Source organism: Mesoplodon mirus (assembly GCF_964341445.2).
Source record: "Mesoplodon mirus genome assembly, chromosome: 12".
Taxonomy (NCBI): domain Eukaryota; kingdom Metazoa; phylum Chordata; class Mammalia; order Artiodactyla; family Ziphiidae; genus Mesoplodon; species Mesoplodon mirus.
Window position 1 is genome coordinate 45,462,587 of NC_138988.1, and position 18,047 is coordinate 45,480,633.

The following is an 18,047-nucleotide window of genomic DNA, read 5'->3' on the forward strand; positions in this document are numbered from 1 at the left end:
TCCCCTGAAGGACACGCTTCCGGCCCCCGCCCTCTCTCTACTACACCATCCGTTTCTCCTTGCTCCTGGATCTTTCCTGTTAGCACAAAAGCATGCTATCATCTCTCCCTTCTTAAAAAGAATCCTTCTTTGCTCTGCTTTCCCTGCAGCCAGCGTCTGTGTCTCTGCTCTTCGGTTTGCTCTGTTTTTCCTCCTGTTTTTCTCCTGTGTCTGCCGCGAGCAGGCTTGTGACCCCACTGTGCCCCCAGTGCTGATGGCCTCATTTGGTTCAGGGGTCCATCCTTAGCCTTTTCAGCAGGGGTTGACACTGCCGACCACCCCCTTCTCCTGGAAATACGGTCCTCCCTTGGTTTTGGGTCCCGACCTTGCTAGCTGCTCCCCTCTGGGAACCTTGGGGGCCCCGGGGCTCAGCCCTTCACTCCCTCGGGTACCCCATGCCCTACGTGATCTCACGCGGGCTCCGGGATTTAGAATCTGCTTCTACACTGAGCGCTCTCCAGTTCCTGTCCTCAAACTAGACCTTTGCCCCGAAGGCCAGATGTGTCGATCTGACTCCCCATAACACTTTCACTTGGACGCCTGATGGGCATCTCTGACTAACTTGGCCAGAAATGAACTCCTGATGTCCCCCTCCACCTGCTTTCTTTGCGGTCTTTCTAAATGGTACTTACATCCTTCCAGTTGCCCAGGCCAGAAGCCTTGGAAGCATTCATGACCTCTGTATTTCTTTCAGACCCTGGTTTGCTGGGAAGTCTGTTGACTCTTTGTTCCCAGTGTGTCCAGAGTTTGACTGGTTCTCCCCAGCCCCACAGTAACTACCCTGGTCTAAGCCACCTTCATCTCACGCCCGGATCATTGCAGTGGGCTCCTAACTGGGCCTCCTGTTTCCCTTCTTGCCTCTGTGCAATCCAATCTCTGCCCAGCCAAAGGAGTGGCTTTTTATTTTTCTTTTTATTTATTTATTTATTTTGCGGTACGCGGGCCTCTCACTGCCGCAGCCTCTCCCGTTGTGGAGCACAGGCTCCGGATGCGCAGGCTCAGCGGCCATGGCTCACGGGTCCAGCCGCGGGAGTGGCTTTTTAAATACAACGTCAGGTGGTTTAACTCTTGTGCTCCAAACCTCCAGCGGGCTCCCTTCTGACCGTGGCCTAAGTGACAGGGCTCCCTGTGCCCCTTTGACCTATCTCCTCTTCACTCACTCCATTCCGGACACACTGGCCTCCTCACTAATCCTTGGATACACCCGGAACATCCCACCTCAGGGCCTTTGTTCTTGCTGCTGCTCAGCACCTGGATCGCCTTAACCCTAGATGTCCTCCAGATTCCTTCTTTACTTTCTCCAAATGGCATTTCCTTAGAGGCCTTTTGTGACTCCCCTGCATAGAGGGTGGTCCACACCCACCTTCCCCATCTTCCTTACCTGCTTTAGCTGTCTCCCCATACTTAGCCGTGAGTACTACATGTTTGTATTTCGTTGACCAAACTTGCAGTAGAATAGAAACTCGCTAAGGGCAAGGACTTTGGGCACCACCGAGTCCCAGTGTCTGAAAGAGCACCTGCCTGTGGCCAGTGCTCAGTAAACATTTGCTGAATGAATGAGTTGTCATTTAATTGTACTGAGTCCCTATTAAGTGGAGACTATTGTCCTATTTTTACAGGTAAAGAGACTAAATCAGGAAAGGTTCAGCATCTGGCCTAAGATCTTGAGCTCTAAGGGGTGGGGCTTGCATGTAGGTCATGACCCCTGGGGTATGTGTTCTCTGCCACCTGCCCGCCCCCACCCCCGACCAAGGAATACTGTCCAGTTGGGTGGGGACGTAGATGAGTGAGTGGAAACAGGCTGTGCAGAATGGTTACACCAGTGAGAATCACAGCACATGGGAGAGCATCAAGGAGGGTGCCTGGGTGAGCCTTGGAGGGGAAAGGATCCGGGAGACTAGGAGGGCTTCTCAGAGGAGGAAGTGTCCCAACTGCATCTTCATTTGTCTAAACACATGGTCTAATCACTGGGATTCTAGTGGCATCTGTGCCAGTGAAATCGGGGAAACATTTAGCTTGTTAAAGTAGTTTAGCTTTGAACATGACAACCGAGGGCAAAGTCATGGCAGAATTGCAGTGCTGAAACTTCAAAGGCTATGGGGCATGGTAACTGGGGGTTCTTTGCTGGAACATCTGTAGCAGGCACCTTAGGACGGCTGAGAAACAGCTCAGTGTTGTCACGTCTGGCAGTGGCTTGGTAAACAGGAGTGTAAACACAGACACTGTTACGTGTTTAAGGTGCAGCCAGACAACGCAGAACACGCTCAGGTTAAAGTCTTACGTGTCGGTCACTGAGAGGAAGACACAAAACAGAAAACATTTTCCAGAGATCTGGAGTTTCTCTGAGAACGCGTATGTGGCCTCCAAGGGCTTTGCCAAGTGCAGTCCTGGGAGACCGTTTGGCACCCGGCCTCTAATAAATCCACGCCACCCACAGTTCCTGGGGAGCGCTGAGATGAACAACAGGCTTTTTGTTCCTCTTTAATTTTTAGGCAAAGCCCAAATGCCCATCACAAAGCCCTGCTCCCCCTCTCCCTCCCCTTATCCTCAACCTAGGGATATCACATTTTGGGGTGCGTCATTTTCTGCTTGGGGCAGTTTAACAAGATGAGCCGATAGGGTGCCCATGCTGCCTCTAGTTACGTAACCCATTGTGCTTCCAGGGCAGCGAGTAGTCTTAGGATTTGCCCCGACAAGCAAGCTCAGAGAACTGCTGAGTAGGTGCAGAAGCTGGCTGTGCTGAGGTGCTGCCTGGGTTGGGTGCTAATGGGGGATCGCTCTTTGCTCTGAATTGCTGTTGGAGTTTCTTTCTGCACATGGCATTGGTATTTCAGTTTGGGCAGCCCGTGAGGGCCCAGCCTCTGCCAAGACTCTGCCCAGGCAGGCTCATTCGGACAAGCTCATGTGGTAAGTGTGTTTACCCGGCATGTCCACTGTTGCTTCTCTTTGTGAAAGTTGCGACCGGAAGGGTGAAAAGGCCACCGGGAAGGTTGTTTCTCTCCTGTTCTGTTTGGCTTGGCAGGTTGTCCTTGGACCTGGGGTGGGGAATTGCAGTATCGAGTTATTGACAGGCAGAGCAGAGGGACCTCGGAGGCTGCTCACCCTTCAGCCCCTCATCCAGGCTCAGGGGAGGCAGGTGACCCCTGCAGGGCCATGAGCAGTGGGTCTGAGTTGGGACCAGGCTTCTGGACTCCACCACCTTGCTCTTTGAAATTCTCTGCAGCGGCTGACCACAATCTCTGAGGCCCCTTCTGGCCTCTCCTACTGATTTTCCTGATCCTGTGTCTTATCCTGGTTTCTTAAAGCTTCACCTGGTGTCTGGGTCAGCAAGGAATTTTTCAGGAGGTGAAGAATAGAGTCAGGCAGGGTGTCTCCCCCGCTCCTTCCCTCTTTTCTGCCCCACTTTTCTTTTTTTCTGTACTAAATGTGCTTGGCCGTGTACCTGCATCCACACCCCGGTGACGGCGAGCTTGCTAATCAGTTCTGCTCTGGCTTGTCTCTTGATGTGGGGCTGATGTTTCTCCTCACTTCCTCCAGGCTGATCAGAGTCTGATGATTGATGACCCATCTGGTTTCTGTCCTGTCTATATGCTGTTACTCACAATCTGCTGGGCCACAAACCAGTGAGTTCCTCAGAGGCATGAGCTCCTCTTGCCCTGTTCTATTCAGTTTTAGGTTTCAAGACAGATGAGACTCTGGATGGGAGATAATGGAGATGCTGTGGGGCGTGTGTGTGTGTGTGTGTGTGTGTGTCTGTCTGTCTGTCTGTCTGTCTGTGTATTTAAAGTATTTTCAGGCTTGTTCAATAATTCTGTTCAACTAGCATCTGTTCGAGGCCAACTTTTTGCTGGTGTCCGTAGATGAGCTCTGGTCTCTTCCTCAGAGCCCTGGAGGTGGGCAGAGGTGGAAATGACTCGCTGTGACCCCGGACAGGATTGCTGCCACTATGCTTATGGGAACAGTCCTGTCTGGTGTCCTTGTCAACACAGGGCCACCATTTCAGATTTGTTCCTTTTCTATCACTGATTTAAAGCCATCAGAGTTGATGATTTGTCCTCTGAAAACATGCTCAAGTTAAAGTATTATGGACTTCTTTTATGAATTGAATGTAAAATCTTGCTTGTCAATTCCTGTCTAGTATAAAACTTTTACTGTGTTTTCCATTGAAAATGTATGATGTAAATGGTACTTACTTGGCTAAGTGAAACAGAAAAGACTGGACAGTGAAACATCCCTTCTTTCACAGAGGGAGAATACGTGAATTAGAATCTAGGGAATTACAAGTTTTTTTCAAATTTATAACTTAGAAGTGTTCTTTGCCTCCTCTCTCAGTGGAATGACCCCTATTTAGCAGTTGGTTTGTTTTTGCACATGCAGTACAGGAGGAGGGCCTTGTTATGCTGATTTTAGAGCTAACACTTAACCTTCAGCAAAACACAAAACATTCACATTTGCCTTTTAAACATGCTGTGAATGATTTTGGGAGTTACCAGCTGACCTTGCTTCTCCTCCATTCCTCATCCTTAGGTTTGGACATATACTGTAAAATTTAGTTAAGGGCTTCCCTGGTGGCGCAGTGGTTGAGAGTCCGCCTGCCAATGCAGGGGACACGGGTTCGTGCCCCGGTCCGGGAGGATCCCACATGCCGCGGAGCGGCTGGGCCCGTGAGCCATGGCCGCTGAGCCCGCGCGTCCGGAGCCTGTGCTCCGCAACGGGAGAGGCCACAGCAGTGAGAGGCCCGCGTACCGCAAAAAACAAACAAACAAACAAAAAAATTTAGTTAAAATGTATTAGTAAGATTCTTGACATGTGATTGGGAGGCTACAGTTGCAGGTGCCTGCTATATTTTTATCCTCCTAATTGGTTTCGTTCTGAATTTGAAGCAGGTTATTTATTTATTTATTTATTTATTTATATTTTGCGGTACGGGGGTCTCTCACTGTTGTGGCCCCTCCCGTTGCGGAGCACAAGCTCCGGACGCGCAGGCCCAGCGGCCATGGATCACGGGCCCAACCGCTCCGCGGCATGTGGAATCTTCCTGGACCGAGGCATGAACCTGTGTCCCCTGCATCGGCAGGCGGACTCTCAACCACTGCGCCACCAGGGAAGCCCTGAAGCAGGTTTTTAATGCACCTAATGTATTGGTGTTAGTCTTTGCCTACTTTAAACCATTTTAGGAAGCTGGCAAATAATAAATTACAATAAAAATAAAGAGTAATCTTATTAACGAATTGATCAGGGGTGCTTTGCAGGGGCTTCAGAACATTGATCCCAGCCACAAATAGTATTCCTAAGGGTGTTTTCTTAGATGCCAAGTTTTCATAATGGATTTACATTAATTTGTTTTGCAAGTATTAGAGCAGTGTCACTTCACACACACTTTGTTCCAGATGCTCTTTAGTGGGACTGCAGCGGCCAGACGTGGGCCTCTGCCGTCAGCACCCTGTTTGTCCCACTCTGTGGAGGTTTGCTGTAGGGGCTTTCCAGGGATTCAGCAAGAGAGGGTGCTGGGTGTGCCTTGCAGCTGGGTTTGGATGTTCTCCCAGCCACACAGTTCACTGGTGACTCTGGGACTCATGGCCCAGAGAAACTTGACTTTCTTCTCTGATGTCTGATCTTGTGTGAACGTTGACAAACTTGAGCAAATCAAGTGAAACTATTATGAACAGAAACTTTGTAACTGTAATTAGACCTGGAACAAATCAAATTTCATAAATCTTGTATTAGTCAGGGCTTTCCTGAGAAAACCAACAGGATATATATATATATATATATATAAAATATTACATATATATATCATATTATAAGGAATTGGCTTACACAGTTATGGAGGCTAACAAGTCCCAAGATCTGTAGTTGGCAAGTTGGAGATCCAGGGGAACCAGTGATGTAATTCCAGTCCAAAGATTAGCAGGCTCGCCATCCTAGGAAGAGGCAGTATTTCAGTTTGAGTCCAAAGGTAGGAAAAAGCTGATGTCAGCTGGAGGGCAGTCAGGCAGGAGGAATTCTGTCTTACTCGAGGGAGAGTCAGCCTTTTTGTTCCATTCAGACCTTCAATGGATTGCATGAGGCCTGCCCACATCATGGAGGGGAATCTGCTCTACTCAGTCTACCGAGTTAAATCTTAATCTCATCCAAAAACACCCTCACAGAAACACCCAGAATAATGTTTGGCCAGATATCTGTGTACCCCATGGCTCAGTCAAGTTGACAGCCATCACAGATCCTAGCAATGGCTGGCACTTATTGAGTAGTTGCTCTGTGCCTGGCAGGCTTCCAGGCACTGCTCTGGAAACTCACTTTTTTCTCAGCACAGTCCTGCCAGGCAGGTACTGTTACCACCCTTACCTTTAAGGAGGTGCAGAGTGGGGTGGCCTGTCCTCTCATGTAAGCCAGGCATCCTTGGGTTTACAATCCAGTAGTGTTGTTTTCTGACCCTATTTAACTTCCTTCCATGTGGATTTTTCTCTTCTAATAATTTCATTTAACTAGGGTTTTAAATGGTGAAAGTAACACATGCAAATGGTAAAGCTTGGAATTGTACCAAAGCTTAGTCAACGTAGGGTAACAGTCACTCTTCCATCTGTACAGTTTAACCATTAAAAAACATCATTCCAGGAGGTTTTTATGCACATAATTCCTTTTCTAGAAATACACAAATGGGACCATACCATATACCCTAATCGGCATTAAAAAAATTAACTATTACTTATGGTTGTTTCATTACAGTACATAGAATATTGCCTTATGCTTTGCAATGGCTCCATAGTCACTCATTTGGCTGTATCATTATCATCTCCATTTATTTAAACCAGCTGTTCTCAGACATTTTTTTTATAACAAACATTGTGTAGTTCCTCCTTTATTAATCAGAAATTAATAGGTAACGAATCCCTCTAAATACATCATCTTAGAAGAACCAGTGTAATGCCTTACTGTAATGTAAAGGAGAAACTAAATTAAAATGATGGAGCCTGGATTCTGATTGTAACTGTGTGGACCTGGCCTCATTAGGATATGTAGTGAGCAGGCAGGCACTGCCCCTGCAGACAGGGTTGCTGTGCAAGTAGCAGCTATGAGGGCAGGGAGTTCATCATACTCGCCACTCAGTGACCAAAAAAGAGCCTCTGTTTTTGTCAATCCCCTCTTGACGGATGCTTTAAGTTGTTTCCAGTGTTTGCTTTTTTTTTTTTTTTGTGGTACGCGGGCCTCTCACTGTTGTGGCCTCTCCCGTTGCGGAGCACAGGCTCCGGACGCGCAGGCCCAGCGGCCATGGCTCATGGGCCCAGCCGCTCCGTGGCATGTGGGATCTTCCCGGACCGGGGCACGAACCCATGTCCCCTGCATCGGCAGGCGGACTCTCAACCACTGCGCCACCAGGGAAGCCCCAGTGTTTGCTTTTTAACAGTGCTCCAAGGAACAGCGTTCTTGCATGTACATCTTTTGGGTCACTTATCCTGCATGTCTGTGGGCTAACAGGAAATGTGCATTTAGGATTTTGTGTGCATCACAGCACAGCCCTCCAGAGAGCCTGCACCCATTAAGTGCCCAGCATCCATGTGGGGAAGTGGCAGTCTCTGAGTTTGATCAACCATTTTCATCATGGTTAATCAGGTAGTCATAACAAATGGTATTTCATCTTATTTTGTTTCTTTTAAATTATGAATGAGTCTGTGCCTCCTTTCTGTTCTATTTCATTTTCTGAAAACAGCCTGTTTTTTGTCTTTGCTCATTTTTCTAGTGGGTTGTTGGCCTTTGAGAGGTATTCTTGAGATTCCGTTGTGTGTACAGAGGGTAGGGCGGTGTGCCAGGTTGAGATTCTTTTATATTTCGGAAGAGGAAAAAATGTCTTGAAAATAGTTACACAGATGACGATTTAACTATGACTATGTTTGATATTCACAGAAGTACAGGGTGCTAAGAGATTGTATAAAGGGGATTTCTGCAGTGGCATTTCTTTCTCTTTTTTTTTGGCCATGCCACATGGCTTGTGGGATCTGAGTTCCCTGACCAGGGATCCAACCCAGCCCCTTGGCAGTGAAAGTGCAGAGTCCTAACCACTGGGCCACCAGGGAATTCCCTGAAGTGGCATTTCTAAGAAGGTTTCTGTGGGAAAGTAGTCTTGGCAGAAATCTGAAGGATAAGTAGGAGTTAGCAGGGAGGGAGGGAGGGAAAGAGCATTCCAAGCAGTGAAAATAGCATGAGCAAAGGCCCTGTGGTGGGAAGATACTGTGATAATAGTAGCTAACATTGATAGAGCACTTATTATGTGCTAGACACTGTCCTAAACACCTTTTGTGTCTAACTTCATTTAATTCTCATCTGTTAGTTATCTCTTGCTGTGTAACAAACTTCCGCAAACCTTGGCAGCTTGAAACAACAAACATTTATAGTTTCACATATTTCTGTGGGTCAGGAATTGAGGAGTAGCTTAGCTAGGTGGCTCTGGCTCAGGGTCCCTCACGATGCTGCCGTCAAGGTGAAAGCTTGCACCGTGGAAAACAATCTGGTAGTTCCTCAAAAGGTTCAACATACTAGTTACTGTTTGACTTACCAGTTCTACTCCTAGTTATGTACCCAAGAGAAATGAAAACATAATTCCACACACAAAACTTTATGAGTGTTCCAAGCAGCATTATTCACAATAGCCAAAAAGTAGAAGCAACCCAAATGTCTATCAACTGATGAATGGGTAAACAAAATGTGGTGTATTCATACCATGGAGTATATATAGTTCAGGAATAAAAAGCAGTGAAGTACTGATACTTGCTATGGCATGGATGACCCTTGAGAACAGTATGCTCGGTGAAAGAAGCCAGACACAAAAGGTCACACGTGAAATGTCCAGAATAGGGAAATCGAATAGAGACAGGGGCCAGCAGGCTTTCTGGTTCCAGAGGGCGCTCTTGGAGAACTTTTACTTTCAGTTTTCCTTTCTTCTCTCCTTTTCTTCTTTCTTCCTCTCGCCACTGCGTCCCCCTCCTTCTCTCCCCCTCTTTCTTTTCCCTCCCGCGCCTTTTCTCTCCTCCGTGCTACCTGTCTCCCCATCTCCCTACTCCTTCCCTTCTCTCCCTCCTTTCCCTGTTCTTCCCCTCCCCCACTGCATAAAAAGAAACAGTTACAGTTTTTAATTTTTTGCCTTGTAAAAAAATTTTACAACGGAGGTGGATCTCGGTTGGTGAAGACTTGGTAAGCCTCGCCGTCCCGTTCAACCAGAACCTCTTAGGTAAAGACAGCAGGTTACAGGCAGTGCTGCGTTCATGTTCTTTAGTGTTTTCCAGCATGTGGGAGAGGTGAGGTTGGCCTGTGGTAAAGCTGGCCCTTTCCCTGTAGTGTCTTAGGTAACAGGCTTCCTGTGATAATGAAGGGCTTTGTAATGCTCATTGGGAAACTCGGGGGGGGGGGGGTTTGTCGTGAAGATGTGAGCTTGCAGGTGAGGGGGTGGAGGGAGGAGGGCCTGTCTCACTCTGCCTGCAGTCCCTGTGCGGGACATCTTCTGAATTCTTAGATGGAGGTAAACGGGCAGGGAGAGGAATGGAGTGAAGAAGAGGCCTGAAGGCTGGGAGTTCTGGGAGTCTTCGGGAGGGAAGTGACCTCTGGGAGAGGAGGAAAGGAGAGAGGACCAGCCCGCTCCTGCTCTGGGCACCTGGGAGCTGCGCAGAGGCTGTGTTACCCTAGTTTCCCACCCAGGGAGAGGCTGTTTCAGACCCTACCCAGCCCATCGGACTTCCCTCCCTGGCACCCCTGGGCACCGTGCTGGAAGAGGAGATGGGGTGCCAAGCGCGGTGAGCCTGGGAGCCCACGGCATTCTAGGGCTCTCCGTCTGCCCATCATGCTTTGTGATTACCCCTCACCCCCCGGAGCCCAGCTGCAGGGCAGAGTAAGGTGGACTGTTGATTTTGTGCAGAATTGGGTTTTGTCCTGTGGGTGCCATGTAAGTACCACAGAGGGAGGGAGGGAGGGAGGGAGGGCTGTGGGATTGAAGCTGGATGGGAAGAGGCGATGGAGGCAATATGGGGGATCAAGGGGAGGGGGTCTTGAAAACTGGGAGGACTGGGGGTTGTGGGCAGGGAGGGAGATGTGTGGATTTCAGATCTCAGAGGTGGCTGGCAGAGGGGGAGCACGGACTCCAGGAGTTGAGCGGTGGGGAGTTGGACGGTGTTTGGCTTGGAGGTGATGTGCCCATCATGTCATGGGGATGATGACTGCAAGCCTGATGCCTCAAGGGGACGGACTGGGCAGTGGACAAGTGATCACAAGCCAGGGGCAGCGTGAGTCTTGTTGACTTAAAAAATATTCACAGGGCTTCCCTGGTGGCGCAGTGGTTGAGAGTCCGCCTGCCGATGCAGGGGACATGGGTTCGTGCCCCGGTCCGGGAAGATCCCACATGCCGCGGAGCGTCTGGGCCCGTGAGCCATGGCCGCTGAGCCTGCGCGTCCGGAGCCTGTGCTCCGCAACGAGAGAGGCCACAACAGTGAGAGGCCCGCGTACCGCAAAAAAAAAAAAAAAAAAAAAAAAAAAATATATATATATATATATATATATATTCACAGCCTAACAATTGAGAGTTATGTTTTATTTGGTGGGAATTTTTAGGACTTCAAGCCCAGAGGCAGCATCTCAAGTAACCCTGAGAGAACTGCTCCAAGGAGGCAAGGGGAGAGCCAGGTTATATAGAAGTTTTGCAACAAAGGGCAGGTAGTCTGAATGTCAAAAGAATATCATTAAGGGACTTCCCTGATGGTCCAGTGGGTGAGACTCCGCGCTCCCAATGCAGGGGGCCTGGGTTTGACCCCTAGTGTGGGAACTAGAGCTCGCGTGCATTCCGCAACTAAGAGTTCGCATGCCGGAAGACCCCGTGCAGCCAGAATAAATAAATAATAATTTTAAAAAAGATAATTGTTAATTAAAAACAAACAGATATCCCAAGTTAAGGAATTTAGCGCTTTTCTATGTATGGGAAGATGCAAGAGTCTGGGTTCACTGAAATCATTCCTTTGATATGCACCTCAGCTATCTGGGGCCAGTATCCTGTGTTTTCACATCCTGAGTTTCCTCAGGGCTCACGGTAGGGAGTGGCTGCTGTCTGAAGGCTGCTAGATGGCAGGTATTCTCTTCCTTCCTGAGTTCCCTCAGGGCTCACCAGCTCACTGTCTGGTGGTGGCTGCAGTCGGTGATGACTGTGACATCCTTTGTTTACCGATATGGCAGGCAGTATTCCATTTTTCAGTCTCAAGCTAGCAAGGACTTTTAAAGGCAGGTGGAAGAAAATGAACTGGTATGGCCAGAGGAGCCAGAGATTGCCAACACGAAGCCCAGACCCCCAGAGAGTCAGCTTAGGGCAAGACTCGAATTGCCCTCTTCCAGGAGGTTTTCAGCCCCAAACTGGATTTTGATCTACATGATGGACCATGCATGTGGGTCATGTTTTTGGTGGGAGAGAAGGAAGGTCTTGCTTCTTAATGGTTAGAAACATGATGACGAGGCAGAGCCGACGGGCATGGGAACCCTGACCTCCCTTCTCTTCTTTTGGTAGGAATTCAGTTCTCACGCCCAACCCAACACGTTAGATTTCAGTGTACCTGATAAATGTAACTATACTTTTTTTTTCGGTGTTGAAAAAACCTCACAACAGACAACTCAGGTTGTCGTTAACTGTAGGTTTGAACTCCATCGCTCAGTGCTATTTCAGTTCTATTTAAGGAGGGTTTGTGGAGAGTAGAAATGGGAAGGGGCAAGTCTGAGTCTGAGGTAGGCCTGGAAGTACTGTATTCTGGTGTCCTCTCCTCCCTTTGTCTGGGACCTGAGGGAGGGTGTGAGCCTGCGCAGGTGCGGATGCAGCGCCACCTAGTGGGCCAGGGGAGCACTAGCAACTGGAGTGGCAGCCTTAACCTTGAGACCAGACACCTGCAGTGCCTTGGGTTTGCAACTTTTTTGAAAGGGATTGGAGAGAGGTGTTATTTGTCTAGAGAGTATGACAGGTAGGGCCGGCAACTTTAAATGTGTAGAACAAGAGATCTGCTCCCATCTCTTCTCCTGCCTTGGTCCATCCCACCTTTATTTTATTTTATTCCCATCTGCCATTTGCTGGAGTTAATTCCAGGAGTTGTTTTTTTAAGGGAGGGTGTTATGAAAGCCAAGAGTGGCCACGTCTTTCTTGCTTAGACTACTTGTTAGGAGATCCTGATGATGATGGAATGTCAGTCCTATGCAGTGAACTTTATCCTGCTAGTTATCGGTGGCCGTACTTTACATGCTTTTAAATTGGGTGTGTGTATTAGTTAGGTTTTGCTGTAGAAATGCTGGGTAACCAACAGCTCTCAATTTCACAGTGGCTACTGCAACATTTACTCCTTGCTCTTTGTCTTAAGTTTCCATGCCTGAGCTTCAGTTCAGGTCTGCTTCACTTGTCTCATTTGAAGATTTGAGATGACAGGCAGCAGCTGTGTAGGGCCATGTTCTTCTCCTGGCAGAGGACAGGAACTCAAGGGGACAAATGTAACCACACAGGCACAGTCAGAGCCTCTGATTGGACATGCAGTAAGTGACACATTCCACTGGCCCAGGGAAGTTCCATGGCCTGGCTCAAGGTCACTGAGTTACGAAATGATACTTCATTCACAGTGAACCATAGCAAGGGTGGGGAGTGAGGGAAAATCAGCCTGGATTTTTGAAGACCCTCAGGTAGCAGTAGTGGTCTTGAATGGCACAGGCATGTAGGTGGTCTTCAGGAAAGCCCCTGAAGTGGCGTCAGTGACCTTTAAGCCCTTTGCCTAGTCTCTTAGCTCTGCTGGACTAGGGAACTCAGTGGGGGTGGGTAGGGGAAGGACCTGGGCTCCAATGGCCTAGAGTAGGGGCTAGCAGACTTATCCCTGAAGGGCCGGAGAGTAAATATTTTAGGTTTGTCAGTTCTGTGGTCTCTGCTGTTGTAGCCACAGACAATACCTAAAGGAATGGGCGTAGCTCTTTTCCAATGCAATTTTTATTTATAAAAACAGGCAGGGGGCCAAATTTTATACTGTGGGCTGTAGTTGGTGGACTGCTGGTCTAGACCTTCAAGCCCTGATCTGTATCAGGACTTCAACTTAACAATAAGAGAGAAATATCCCTTTTTAGCTGAGAAGCCAGAAATAAAAATTCAAAGGACTCCTGTTGGGTCCAGTAATAGCCCATTCCCCTCAGCATTGTTAAGCCGTGAACAGTTGTTCCATATCGTTGGAGTCTCCAGGCAGCCAGAGTTTATTGTTTCTAAGCATGAAATCTCATTTTGCTTGACCCATTTTCAGTAGAAATGGCAGTGAAGGGTATTAGAAATTCCTTGGGCTTTCCTAGGATGATAGGGAAGGTGATTTAACCTTTTGGATGGATTCAGATGCGTCTTTCATGAACAGTGTTTGGTAGGAGATTTGGAGATATACCCAAGGGTGGTAGATGTGCCCAGAGACCTTTTTTCACATTCCTTGTGGTTACATTTTTTGTGTATGAGTAACCGCTTCATTGAGATAGAATTCATCCATTTACAGGGTATTATTTGATGGTTTTTAGTATGTTCACAGGGTTGTGCAATCATCACCACAGTCAATTTTGGAACATTTTCATCACCCCAAAAAGACACCCCAGGCCCTTTAGCTGTCACCCAGCAATACACTCACATGTCTCCCAGTGTGGCTGCATTTTTTTTTTTTTTTTTTTTTGCGGTATGCGGGCCTCTCACTGTTGTGGCCTCTCCCGTTGTGGAGCACAGGCTCTGGACGTGCAGGCTCAGTGCCCATGGCTCACAGGCCCAGCCGCTCCGCGGCATGTGGGATCCTCCCGGACCGGGGCACGAACCCATGTCCCCTGCATCGGCAGGCGGACTCTCAACCACTGCGCCACCAGGGAAGCCCTGCATTTTTAATAGGCTTTCAGAAAGTCGCTTTTTGGTTTCTGCTGTCCTTGTTTTTCTTGGCTCATCCCTGGCGTTGGGAAGCTGAGCAAGGGATCTTGAGTGGTCATCCGTGCTATTCAAGTGCACACCTTGGAGGAACTTTAACTGCTCCTGACACTTGTGTATCATACATACGTCACCTGATGAGATAACTTTACATTTTTTTCCTTTATTTATTTATATTTAACAAAGGCTTATATTTCTTCATTTGTATTCTTCTTTGTAGGAGGTTATCCTTTGTAATTTTCTACATTTTGAATTTACGTTTGTGTTGGTTTGAAACCTGGTTCAAGTAACGTGGAATCGTTTCACGCCCAGGTTTTATTGTTTCATCTGTTTTAACTGTTTATTATCAGGCTGTAGTGATCTGTTTTTGGATGAGTTTGAAATCTTTTAATATCCAGATGATCTCATGTGATGTTTTGAAAAAGTAACCATTGTTCATTTATAAACAGAATTTCCTGTTCCGGAAGTTAATTTAGATTAACAATAAGACAGTTGACTGCATTGAATGGTAGAGGCACAGTAGGAATTTCGGGTTCACAAAATTTTGTTCTATTAATAAAATGAAGTTTCTGTGATTTGGCACATAAATCTTTATCTCAAAGTTTATCCCAAATGCTAACTGACTTCCATTGTTCCTTGGTAAGGGCTGACTTTGGGGAGGAGAGGATAGACAGAAGGATGGGGCCCTCAACTCTGGCAGCTGCTCAGGCTGCCTTGAAGGTCTTTGAGAGTCTGACTATAAATATTGGGTGTAAATATTTTTGGAAACCAGAAAGCAAAGGTTAAGTGTAAAGAGTTAATAATTTGAAAACAGGAAATTGGATCTGAATCCCCAGATTAGAGCAACAAAACCCAAGAGGTGGGAGGAAGATTAGTGAGATGAAGTATAAGCAAGTTATCCTATTTTTGCTACAGATAATGAGAGAAATACAGATTTACCTCCTAGTAATTTAAAGGTAACTACCTGTATCAGCAAGGCTTAAGCTTAGTTGCATAGAACAGTGCCTTCACCTGATAGGATTTATTTTTCTTTCACGTAAAAGAAGTTCAGAGGGAGGCTCTGCAGTGCTGGTGTGGCCCTCCTGGCCTCAAAGGCCTGGGCTCCTCCTGTCCTTCATTTCCACCATACTCGTGGTTTCTATCCTTCAGGTCATCTCATGGTCTTAGAAGGCTGCTGAAGCTCCAGCTATCATGTCCAAGTTTCAGGCTGTAGGAAGGCAGCCTTTGGGAAAGCCTCACCATACCATTGCTTAAATCTCAATGGCCAGAACTTAACGCTCTTGGTCATACCTTGCTACAAGGGAGGCTGAGAAATGTAGACTTCCCAGGTCTTTGATACTAAGGAAAGTTGGAGAGTATGGGTGGTTGGGAAGCCACTAGCAGTGTCTACCATGCCTCTTTGATATGATATCATAAGGTGTCATATCTTAAAGATAGAGTGTGGGGCTTCCCTGGTGGCGCAGTGGTTGAGAGTCTGCCTGCCGATGCAGGGGACACGGGTTCGTGTCCTGGTCCAGGAAGATCCCACATACCGTGGAGTGGCTGGGCCTGTGAGCCATGGCCGCTGAGCCTGCGCGTCCGGAGCCTGTGCTCCGCAACGGGAGAGGCTGCAACAGTGAGAGGCCCGCGTACTGCAAACAAACAAACAAACAAACAAACAAAAAACAAGATAGAGTGTGGGGCTTCCCTGGTGGCACAGTGGTTGAGAGTCTGCCTGCCGATGCAGGGGACACAGGTTCGTGCTCCGGTCTGGGAAGATCCCACATGCCGCGGAGCGGCTAGGCCCGTGAGCCATGGCCACTGAGCCTGGTCATCCAGAGCCTGTTGTCCGCAACGGGAGAGGCCACAACAGTGAGAGGCCCGTGTACCACAAAAAAAAAAAAAAGATAGAGTGTGAACCTTCCAAATCAGTGTTTCCTCGTCTTTCACAACATGACCCCCATAAGAAAATGATGATGTTTGCATAGCTCATAGGGTAAATGGTGATGGTAACTCATAGCTGGAGGCCACCCTGCATAGTGCCTGCCACCCTCCATTCCTAGCACTTGGAGGAAACTCTGCCCTAAATCACTAGGGAAAAAAAAAAGAATCTGGTGACACATATTCTATAAAACAAAAGACAGGTAACTAACGGAACCTCAAGAGAGTAGAACCACCAGGAGGCAGGACAAAAGTAAGATCAGTCACGTCTGACATTTGAAGACAAAGTCTCTGAATGGGTCAAAAGTAAAGCTTTAGCGATGTGCTATGTTTTAGGAAGTCTCAAAGCAAAGTACTCAAGAGAGTGGAAGTTGGGAGGAGGAGGACAATTTAGAGAAAAGAGAGTTACACGGAGGAATTATTTAATCAGTGAGACCAGAGGGCCAGAGGCACCATGGGTGGTGGCTATGGCTGTGGCCAATGGGTCCAGACTCTGTGTGAGAAAGCCAGGTCTAATACTTACCATGTGATGTGGGTCCAGTTACTTAACCTCTGTGGCTTAGTTTCCCCTTCTGTAAAGTGGGGATGATAATAGTCTCCACTCTTAGGGCTGTGGGGAAGTTTAAATGAGTCAGTGGAGATAAATGCTTGGAGATGGTAGCATCCATAAATATTTGCCATTATTATTGCTGTTGTTTGTTATCATTATAAAAAGTACAGCTGGATCCCTATATAGCTCCTTCAAACCCAATAAATTCCAGGTGATTCAAAGACAGAATGTTAGGAATGAAGCCATAGAAGTGCTAGAAGTAAATATTGCTGGATATTTTCGTAATCTTGAGATGGGGAAGGCCATCCAAAGGCTAGGATTACAAAGAAAATGATCAAGGGGATATTAAGAGGTACAAACTTGTAGTTGCAAAACAAATGATTTACGGTATGAAATGTACAGTGTGGGGAGTATAGTCAGGAGTTTTGTAATATCTTTGGTTGGTGACACACTGTGACTAGACCTGTCCTAGTGATCATTTTGAAATATATAGAAATATTGAATTACTGTGTTGTGTAACAGGAACTAACATAGTGTTGTAGGTCAATTGTACTTCAGAAACAAACAAACAAAAACTCATAGAAACAGAGATCAGATTTGTGGTTACCAAGGGGGGGATGGGGGCTTCGGGGGAGGGAGAGCTGGATGAAGGCAGTCAAAAGGTACAAACTTCCTGTTATAAGATAAATAAGTACTAGAGATGTAGTGTACAACATGATAAATATAATTAACAGTGTTGTTTGTTATATATGGAAGTTATTGAGAGTAAATCCTAAGAGTTTTCATCACATGGAAACAATTTTTTCTGTCTCTTTAATTTTGTATCTATATGAGGTGATGAATGTTCCCCAAACTTATTGTGATGATCATTTCAATGGTATATGTAAGTCAAATCAGTATGCTGTCCACCTTAAACTAACACAGTGCTGTAAGTCAATTATATCTCAGTAAAACTGGTGGAAAAAAATTTGACTGCACAAAAATTAAACCTTATACAGGCATTCTTGCTGTAACACAATATACTTGCTTCTGAAAAACTTTGTGTTCTACAAAATGGGACACTAGGGCTTCCCTGGTGGTGCAGTGGTTGAGATTCCCCTGCCGATGCAGGGGACACGGGTTCGCCCCAGTCCAGGAGGATCCCACATGCCGCGGAGAGGCTGGGCCCGTGAGCCATGGCCACTGAGCCTGCACATCCGAAGCCTGTGCTCCGCAATGGGAGAGGCCACAACAGTGAGAGGCCCGCATACCGCAAAACAAAACAAAACAAAACAAACAGGAGTTATGTGAAACCGTACTGGGAGATAACATGAGTAGAGTGGTTGTTTATTTATTTAAAAAAAATAATGGTAAAACATACATAACATAAAGTTTACCATTTTAGCCTTTTTTTTTTTTTTTGGCTGCGTTGGGTCTTTTGCTGCGCGCAGGCTTTCTCTAGTTGAGGCAAGCGGGGGCTACTCTTCACTGTGGTGCGTGGGCTTCTCATTGCGGTGGCTTCTCTCGTTGTGGAGCATGAGCCCTAGGTGCACGGGCTTCAGTAGTTGTGGCTCGCGGGCTCTAGAGTGCAGGCTCAGTAGTTGTGGTGCACGGGCTTACCTGCTC

At 47.2% G+C, this 18,047-nt stretch overlaps 1 protein-coding gene across 8 annotated transcripts in view; it reads left to right on the forward strand.

Annotated features, from left to right (window-relative positions):
• The window catches only part of TRAK1 (trafficking kinesin protein 1), a 106,347-nt gene that overhangs the window by 918 nt on the left and 87,382 nt on the right, over positions 1-18,047 (forward strand). Inside the window, exon 1 of one of the 8 annotated variants that reach the window (XM_082638150.1) lies at positions 2,694-2,946. The exons of 4 other annotated variants lie outside the window; for them this stretch is intronic. In XM_082638150.1, the coding sequence (XP_082494276.1) occupies positions 2,856-2,946 (91 nt within the window). In that variant the 5' untranslated portion in view covers positions 2,694-2,855. Of the gene's footprint in view, positions 1-2,693; positions 2,947-18,047 lie in introns of those variants that run through there. 3 more of the 8 variants (XM_082638151.1, XM_082638152.1, XM_082638153.1) reach the window with 3 other exon arrangements.